The sequence below is a fragment of the Lampetra fluviatilis genome, chromosome 52, assembly GCF_964198595.1.
Source record: "Lampetra fluviatilis chromosome 52, kcLamFluv1.1, whole genome shotgun sequence".
Lineage (NCBI taxonomy): Eukaryota > Metazoa > Chordata > Hyperoartia > Petromyzontiformes > Petromyzontidae > Lampetra > Lampetra fluviatilis.
In genome coordinates, this window is record NC_136326.1 from 1,255,256 (window position 1) to 1,264,070 (window position 8,815).

Below are 8,815 nucleotides of genomic sequence, written 5' to 3' on the forward strand. Positions count from 1 at the left end.
CGGAGTGTCAACATTTTTCGGTGGGGGGGCGAAATCGCTTCCCCCCGGCCCAATGGATCTGTGAGAGATGATCGATCCACTGCTGGATGGAGGCTTCCCCAGGCCGGCGTCATCTCTTGGGGTCCTGCGATGTCCCCTTACTTGACACGTGACCACGACTGGACATCTGTGAACAAGAGCTTCATAGATTATCGGATTCCTCCAGTCTATGGTCCGATGGATGCTGCTTGTAATTGCCGTCGAAACGTCACAGTGAAAATGTTGTGGGTTTGGGGCCGTCCATATATGACGTCACGCGATTTTGGACGATTTTTGACCCCCCCCCCTCGTCACACGGCGTCACAAAAAGTTAGACCCCCCCCCCCTCAAATATGACGTCACAAAGCTCTGCCCCCCCCCCCCAAATAAAACATGCTTCAAATCGCTTTAAACTATTGTCATTGTAGTGCGTATTTAATGTGGCGATGCACTCTGATGTTGTAGGAGAAAACATTTATTAAAAAGTCAATTTAATTAAGTAGAACGTGTTGTCTATATTTAATTAAAGTTGCGCATTTTGATGTGACGTCACATTTCTCAAACCCCTCCCCTCATCACAAATGTCTGACCCCCCCTCATCAGGTGCGTGACGTCATTTATGGACGGCCCCTTTACTCTCCAACACACAGGTGTGCTGTACGAGTAACGAATTGGCACGTTGTGTTTACGTGACAAACCTTACTAATTGGCTGTGTCGGGTGGTGGCGGGTTTAACGACACATTTAGATATTTACGCGATCGAAACCAAACAAAAACTCTATTATGGATCCTCCAGTCGAAATCGAGATTCCGATGTGTAAATCCCCCGCTTGAGCCTGCTCCATCTCCACAGTTGACATCTTCCTCTTGTTCTAGAATTGAAGCTTTCGTGACTGCAAGGATTCATACTCTTAGGTTTTTTCGGTAAAGTCACGTAGGTAAAAAAAAGAAAATTCATAAAAGTAATAATAGAAATAAAATAAAATAAAAAATCACGACGTTTCGGAGGCAAAACAAGTCTCCGTCATCAGGTGGGACCGTAAATTTAGCTGACGGTCCCACCTGATGACGGAGACTTGTGTTGCCTCCGAAACGTCGTGATTTATTATTTTATTTCTATTATTACTTTTATTAATTAGAATTTTCTTTTTTACCTACGTGACTTTACCGAAAAAACCTAAGAGTATCTTCCTTTTGGGTGCGTTCCACACCTTTGACTGCCACTACATCATCAGTCTCACTCCACGGTCATCATCCCTTATAGCCATCGCGTATCCTACCCAGGCCGATTTACGTTTCTTAACAGTTCAAATGACGATGTTTTAGTTTTACCAGGCAGGTAAGGTCCGCTGAGCTAGAAAGCTCTTTTTCATTAGCGACCTGGCTATCGCAAATGATCGCTCAACGAAGTGGCTTATCATCACGTGGGAAATCTATCGCAGCCCAAATACTCTAAAGCGCACATCGATTCTAAATGTGGAGGGAAAATCGGAGGACCCGGAGAAAAATCCACGCCACCACAGGGAGAGAGACACCGCAAACTCCAAATATACAGCAGCAGGCGTCAGGGTCGGGATGGAATCCACGACCTCCTGCATACCAGGCGAGACAGATAACATCTCACCACCGTATATCCTCTAATCCAAGTGTTCTTCTTGCTGTCCGCATGTAATTCTGGGAGTGCATCTCTCCATGCCTCTATCGTGCACCTTTCAGTTTTCGCTCAATTTTCTTCGTCACTGTTCACGATCCGCGTCACAGCAAAGGTAAACGGACACGCATTTTCTTTTCACAATAAGCACTTGAATTTTGATTTAAAGCTTTCGTGACTGCAGGGATTCATATTCTTGGTTATGTCGGTAAAGTCACGTAGAAGGGAAAAAATAAAATACAAATATAAAACAATAAAAATTCTCACGTTTTGAAAATGTTCTTGCTGTGGATTTCGCACCTGATGATTGCTTGTGTTGCAGTCGAAACGTCGTGAGAATTTTTGTTTAGTATTTTTCTTATTTTATTATTTCCCTTCTCCGTGACTTGATTTCACACCTGATGACGATTGCTTGTGTTGCAGTCGAAACGTCGTGAGAATTGTTATTGTTTTTTATTTTTATTATTTTATTATTTCCCTTCTCCGTGACTTGATTTCACACCTGATGACGATTGCTTGTGTTGCAGTCGAAACGTCGTGAGAATTTTTATTGTTTTATATTTGTATTATTTTATTATTTCCCTTCTACGTGACTTTACCGAAAGAATCAAGAATAATAAGCACTTGCTTAGCAGCAACGATGGAAAACGCCACCGACGCATCTCCCCTCGCGATAAAGGAGCAACGCTGAGACGAGGCGAGTCAACTGTGCACGAAGGTTTATTGGCAATCGCTGGAGACGCCGTGGAGCGAGCAACACGGGGAGAGGAAGGGCCCAAGCACCCCACGCACTGCGTCCACGGAGAGTGAGCTCCCTCCGTCTCAAGAGAGGGGAAAGGCGATTGAATAGACCTTGGCATGAATTTGATGAGAGGAACAAGATGATTGATTTGACTCATAAGCGCGTACAGAATAAGTACGTACAGAATACGGCTTCTGTGGAAATTGTAGCAGTAATAATACGAAATTGAAATGCTTGTCCAAGAGAGTCTAATTTACATTTCTTTCACCAATCTACGTACGATAAAGCTGCAGCCCTGCAATGGCACGTCCGCGCGACCGTTGGCGGTACAGCCTCCATCAAGGGGAGCTCGAGTGAGCCCCCTATATGGGGTATTTGGTCTTCTCTTCCACGCTAGTCAGACGCCTTGGAAGAGGTGGTAGCAAACCAGACTTTTCTCTGCCACACGAGGCCTAAGTGTGGTGAACCCTTGTATACTGCCGGGTGGACAGGGGCAGGGACGGGGGTGGAGGGATGTAACTGTCGCACCGGGAGATGGAATCTAACTGGCGCCCTCTGGATTACAAGACCAGTGTGTGCTCACCATTGCACCAGGGCACAGCATCCATTAACAATTGATATGAAAGTAAATTAGCGACGAAGATGGCCCATTGCCTGCAAACGTCGCCAATTGTATATTTTTTATACGTTTTTCCTTCCAAGGCTACAGTGTTATTGACGAATGCGTTTCGTTTTTGTGTTTGCTATTTGAGCTTGTGCACCAATGCCAAATGCAGCAGCATCACCAAATAATTCGCTTCAACTAAAGTTCGTGCCTTTTAGAGAAGTGTTCCCCTGGCTAGACAGGCAGCTAAGGACGGACTGGGTCACATAGATGGCCTGATTGAGGCGTCCTCGCCAACTGGGCTGGCTGCGATAGTTGAACAACCATCGCATATGCTGACCAGACAAGGCTTGGTCGGTTTAGGTTGAGCAAGCAAGTTGGGCCGAGTGGGCTACATTGGGCTGATGGCATGAGAAGGCCCTCATCCAGCAGTGGACTCACGCAAGGGCTGCACATGAACATGACCTGGTTGGACTGATAGAGCGAGTTGGGTTGGGGTGGGCTGGCCAGCCTGAGAGTGATGTCGCGAGGTGGGCTAGGTGGGCTTGTTCGGGATGTGGTGGCCTGCATCAGCTTGTACAGCTGACGAGGCTATTTGAACTACTGGGTGGCCTGGGGCAGTGATAGGCGGTGGGGAATTTAACCGGACCATGTGTGTTGGGTGGGCAAGGCAGCCTGAGCTGGCTTGTAAAGATGACCGTCGTGGCTGTGTTGGCTGGACTGCGTTGAGCCGGCCGGTCTGGGCTGCCCGAGCCGATCCGAACGGGAACCCGGACCGGACCTGGTGCGGGGCGGAGGGCGGCTCTTATGCGGGCGCGTAGGTGTGAGACAGGCTCACGGCCTTGCCCACGTACTCGTCGGAGGAGAGGCAGCGCACAAAGAAGTGAGCCAGGTCGTGCTTGGAGATGACGCGGCCGCCCGTGGCGCCCACCGTCACCGTGTACTCCGACGTCAGAGGGAGGTTGCCTGGCGGGAGAAGGGGAGCCAAGGCAATCGCGTGTGTTAGGGGTAGGACAGGGTGTGTGTTAGGGGGGGTGGGACAGGGTGTGTGTTAGGGGGTGGGACAGGGTGTGTGTTAGGGGGGGTGGGACAGGGTGAGTGTTAGGGGGTGGGACAGGGTGTGTGTTAGGGGGGGTGGGACAGGGTGTGTGTTAGGGGGGGTGGGAAAGGTTGTGTGTTAGGGGGGGTGGGACAGGGTGAGTGTTAGGGGGGGTGGGACAGGGTGAGTGTTAGGGGGTGGGACAGGGTGTGTGTTAGGGGGGTGAGACAGGGTGAGTGTTAGGGGGTGGGACAGGGTGTGTGTTAGGGGGTGGGACAGGGTGAGTGTTAGGGGGTGGGACAGGGTGTGTGTTAGGGGGTGGGACAGGGTGTGTGGTAGGGGGGGTAGGAGAGGGTGAGTGTTAGGGGGGGTGGGACAGGGTGTGTGTTAGGGGGGGTGGGACAGGGTGAGTGTTAGGGGGTGGGACAGGGTGTGTGTTAGGGGGGGGTGGGACAGGGTGTGTGTTAGGGGGGGTGGGACAGGGTGTGTGTTAGGGGGTGGGACAGGGTGAGTGTTAGGGGGTAGGACAGGGTGAGTGTTAGGGGGTGGGACAGGGAGTGTGTTAGGGGGGTGGGACAGGGTGTGTGTTAGGGGGGGTGGGACAGGGTGAGTGTTAGGGGGGGTGGGACAGGGTGAGTGTTAGGGGGTGGGACAGGGTGTGTGTTAGGGGGGGTGAGACAGGGTGAGTGTTAGGGGGTGGGACAGGGTGTGTGTTAGGGGGTGGGACAGGGTGAGTGTTAGGGGGTGGGACAGGGTGTGTGTTAGGGGGTGGGACAGGGTGTGTGGTAGGGGGGGTAGGAGAGGGTGTGTGTTAGGGGGGGTGGGACAGGGTGAGTGTTAGGGGGGGGGGGGGGACAGGGTGTGTGTTAGGGGGGGTGGGACAGGGTGTGTGTTAGGGGGGGTGGGACAGGGTGAGTGTTAGGGGGGGGTGGGACAGGGTGAGTGTTAGGGGGGGGGGGACAGGGTGTGTGTTAGGGGGGGTGGGACAGGGTGTGTGTTAGGGGGGGTGGGACAGGGTGTGTGTTAGGGGGGGTGGGACAGGGTGTGCGTTAGGGGGGGTGGGACAGGGTGTGTGTTAGGGGGTAGGCAATGGAATGCATTAATGGAGTCCTCTTTTTTCTAGTGTCTCACACACTACAGTCAGATGTTTACCCAGCATCGGGCACATGGGTAGGTGACAGCTTGCGTCAGGGCATCGGGTCAGAGTTAAACATTTAGCTTCAGCTGTTAAGGGGTGGACGATAGTTTATGTAAGGCTCAGGGATAGGAAAATGCTTTTGTTGTTTGGGGTACGTGATGGCTGATGTAAGGGTTAGAGAGTAGTCGTTCGGGTTAGGGTTAAGAGGTAGGCGATAGTTCATGTTTGGGTTTGGGGGTAGTCCTCAGTTAGGTTTAAGAGGCAAGTCATGAGAGACACTTCAATTCAGGGCCAGAGTTTAGGGGAGGCATTGGGCGTATGTCAGGGTTAGGGCGTGTGTGTCTGCACACAGTGGGGAGCGGTAGTGTAGCGGTTTGCGTGATCCGCTACGAACCCGGCGACCCGAGTTCGATTGCCGCTCACAGCTAACACCAGTTACAATTATCTGAACCGGTCCAAGTCCTCTCCTAGGTTGACTCATCGTCAAATGAGTACCTGGTGCGTTGTGTAAACATCGCCACTGGGGAGACAAAGGCAGCCGAGCGTGGTGCTGGCCACACCACCCCCTCGTGAGCTGTGCCGACCTTAATATGTGCTGCTAACAGCACTTGCCCCAAAAGTCTCTTTAGGCTATAGGGGAGGGATCTTTGTCTTTGTGTGTGAGCGAGAGTGAATGTGCAAGGGTGACCGTGTATGTATGTTGAACTTCGCACCATATGTAGCGGAGGTGTGAGGTAAGGATAACAAAACGAAACGCAACAAGCCTTCTAAACAAATTCGTTTTCAATCTACATTATTTAAAATTTCATAGCTCCAGCGGCTTCCTAATATCGGAAGGAAGAGCATTTCAGACGGTGGCAGCAGCGCATCTGAAAGTGAGCGATGCGTTGGCTGTCTTTGTTCGATGGCCAGACAAAAGCCCCTGCGAAGATGACAGGAGTTCGAGTGATGGTTTATACTCCTTGACGAGATCAGCAGGGTGGTATTGTGGTTCATTTGTGGCAAGCACTTTGTGTGTAATGAGCGCGACCTTACAATGTATTCGTTCGGCAACCGGAAGCCAATGCAGCTCAGCGAGCACTGGACGGACATGGTCACATCTTGCAGTACTCGTCACGACACGTGTGTGAGTGTGAGCAAGCGCGAGTGATCGAGTGCGTGAGTGAGCGAAGTGAGCGAGTGATCGAGTCGGCGAATGGGCGAGTGGGCGTGTGCGACTGAGCATGCGAGTGTGTGTGTGTGCGGAGCGGCGGCAGCACGTACTGTCGATGTGCGGCGGCATGACGGCGATCCAGTCGAGGGCCGACTCGCGCAGCACGCTGAACATGCGGTCGTGGTCTTCGGTGACGGGCAGCATGCGCGCCGGCACGCGGGGTCGCTCCCACAGCAAGAACGCTGCAACATCACCACCACCACCATCATCATCAACTTCACTGGCAGAAAGCATAACGGCAAGCGGGCTCACTCCCATAGCAACTCCCATAGCAAGAACAATGCAATATCACCACCATCGTCAACATCACTAGCAGCATCAGCAACATCACTGACATCACCACCATCACCACCACCAGTCACCACCACGATCAGAGTCACCAAAGCGAACCCCTGTCACCACCACCACCACCACCACCGTCACCACCACAGGGACTTACTGGACATGCAGCCGACCACCCTGCGCACACCGTGCTGCTTCATGCCGCCACGATGTTGCGCGTGCCCTCCGACATCATGGTGGTGGCGCCTGCTCACTCGCAACCACACGGAACGTTTCACCCCGGCGGCAGCGACATCACGAGCAAGACGCAGGATCATAATGGCCGTGTCAGAGACACTGGGCCGGCACTGCTGACACCGTGGATTTGACCCCTGGGTTTGGGGGTGTGTATCTCTCCTCTCTCGCAGGGTTCATAATGGCCATCTTAGAGACACGGTGGTCATTTGTATGCGACTGTCATGAATTGTAAATACAATGTAATTGATTCTCACACGTAATGCAAGGGATCACGGGCGTGGCAATCGATTAAAATCCATGAATTGATGCATCTTTACATTCTAAATACTGCTGAGGTTTTGCAAGTATTGTTTTGTCCCTTGCACGACATTCACTGCTCCTGCCCATCGCTCAATCGCTCCAGCCACTCACTCACCAGCGATCAGCCACTTCCTTATCAGGCTTCCATCACTACTGCCACGGTCACTCCTCCCGTGAACTTCACACGTTGATTCCTCCTCCTCTTCCCACATCGAGGGCTCGGCCTACCAGAACTGACCGTCTCATCTAATCCACCACAATGCAGGTCCACCTCACTTCCTTTCATCATCTGTCTTCGCAAGTGCTTGTAATAATCTCGCTCAATTCAAGAAACGTATCAACTCTTTTATATATCACAACTTCAATCGTGCCATTGGTTGCTAGCCAACTTGGCATTTTGGATCTTTGGGCCCTGTGTTCAACAGTAACCATGATGACCAACAAAAATCACAGGCACACAAGTACACGTGCAGCACCGTGCTGTCAATCCACTACTGGACGAGGGCCTCCCCACTCCGTACTGATCCGTGGGGGGTCATTTGGCCACGAGTATTGTTTATTCCGGTCATCACTTTGGTGCGTGTCAGCATGCCTTAATTCTACGTTTTTAAAATCGGAAGGCAATTTCCCATCCCCCGCCACCCCAAAATATACCACTCTTCGAGTTTAACTCTTTTTCAATGAATCTGCTCAGCAGATTCAAAAAAAAAACGGGAAGTCGCCGTGAAGACAATCACGATGACATTGCTTTTTTTTCATATTTTTACTGACGCTGCACGTTTTTTTGGAATAAACATCATCCAAATTGCTCCAGTCACGGGGTGGCCGGGTGACTCAATTCTGGCAGTCGCCTGATGATGCCGCTTGTTATAATTATCGGCAAAATGTCACGGTACTCGAATTGTAAATGTTGTGGGTTTACTCTCCCAACACACCGGTGCGCTGAACTAGCAACTAAGTGGCACGTTTTGTTATGTGACAAATCTTACTCATTGGCTGTGTCAGGTGGTGGCGGGCTTAACGACACATTTATATTTGCGCGAACTAACCCCAAAAAAACCTTTATTATGGATGATGTTGGTGTCAGAACACTGATGCCCATATGCTTAGTGACAGCTCAACTCAGGCTTGGCTCTGGCTCAAATGAGCCAACTCAATCAAATCCGTGCTTCACCCGTGCCGGCTCTGTGCATGGTCCCAGCCATGCTCAGAATTTCCGAGAGCCAAACCATAGCCGAGCCCCAGTGGCGAGACGTTAAGGGTCCCACTGTGGCTAGGAGATGTTAACTACCTCGCCTGGTATACAGGAGGTCGTGGGTTCGATCCCGACCCTGACGCCTGCTGTGTATTTGCAGTTTGCGTGTCTCGCTTCCCGTGGTCGCGTGGATTTTTCTCTGGGTCCTCGGGTTTTCCCCTCCACATTTAGAATCAACATCATGTGTTCACAGTATTTAGCTGTTACTATAAATTTCCACATGATGATGAAACCCACTTTGTTGTGCTATCATTTGTGATAGCCACGTCGCTTCTTAAAAAGAGCCATTCAATAGCTCAGTGGGGCCTTATCTGGTCAAATAAAAAAGTTTATAGC

At 51.1% G+C, this 8,815-nt stretch overlaps 2 protein-coding genes across 2 annotated transcripts in view; both read right to left on the reverse strand.

The window, feature by feature from the left end:
- The window catches only part of LOC144949065 (zinc finger protein DPF3-like), a 324,698-nt gene that overhangs the window by 96,476 nt on the left and 219,407 nt on the right, over positions 1-8,815 (reverse strand). The window lies entirely within an intron of this gene.
- The window catches only part of LOC144949059 (flavin reductase (NADPH)-like), an 11,024-nt gene continuing 4,582 nt past the window's right edge, over positions 2,374-8,815 (reverse strand). Inside the window, 4 exon segments of the mRNA XM_078878871.1 lie at positions 2,374-3,981; positions 6,456-6,587; positions 6,845-6,889; positions 6,892-6,933. Of these exon segments, the coding sequence (XP_078734997.1) occupies positions 3,821-3,981; positions 6,456-6,587; positions 6,845-6,889; positions 6,892-6,933 (380 nt within the window). The 3' untranslated portion in view covers positions 2,374-3,820.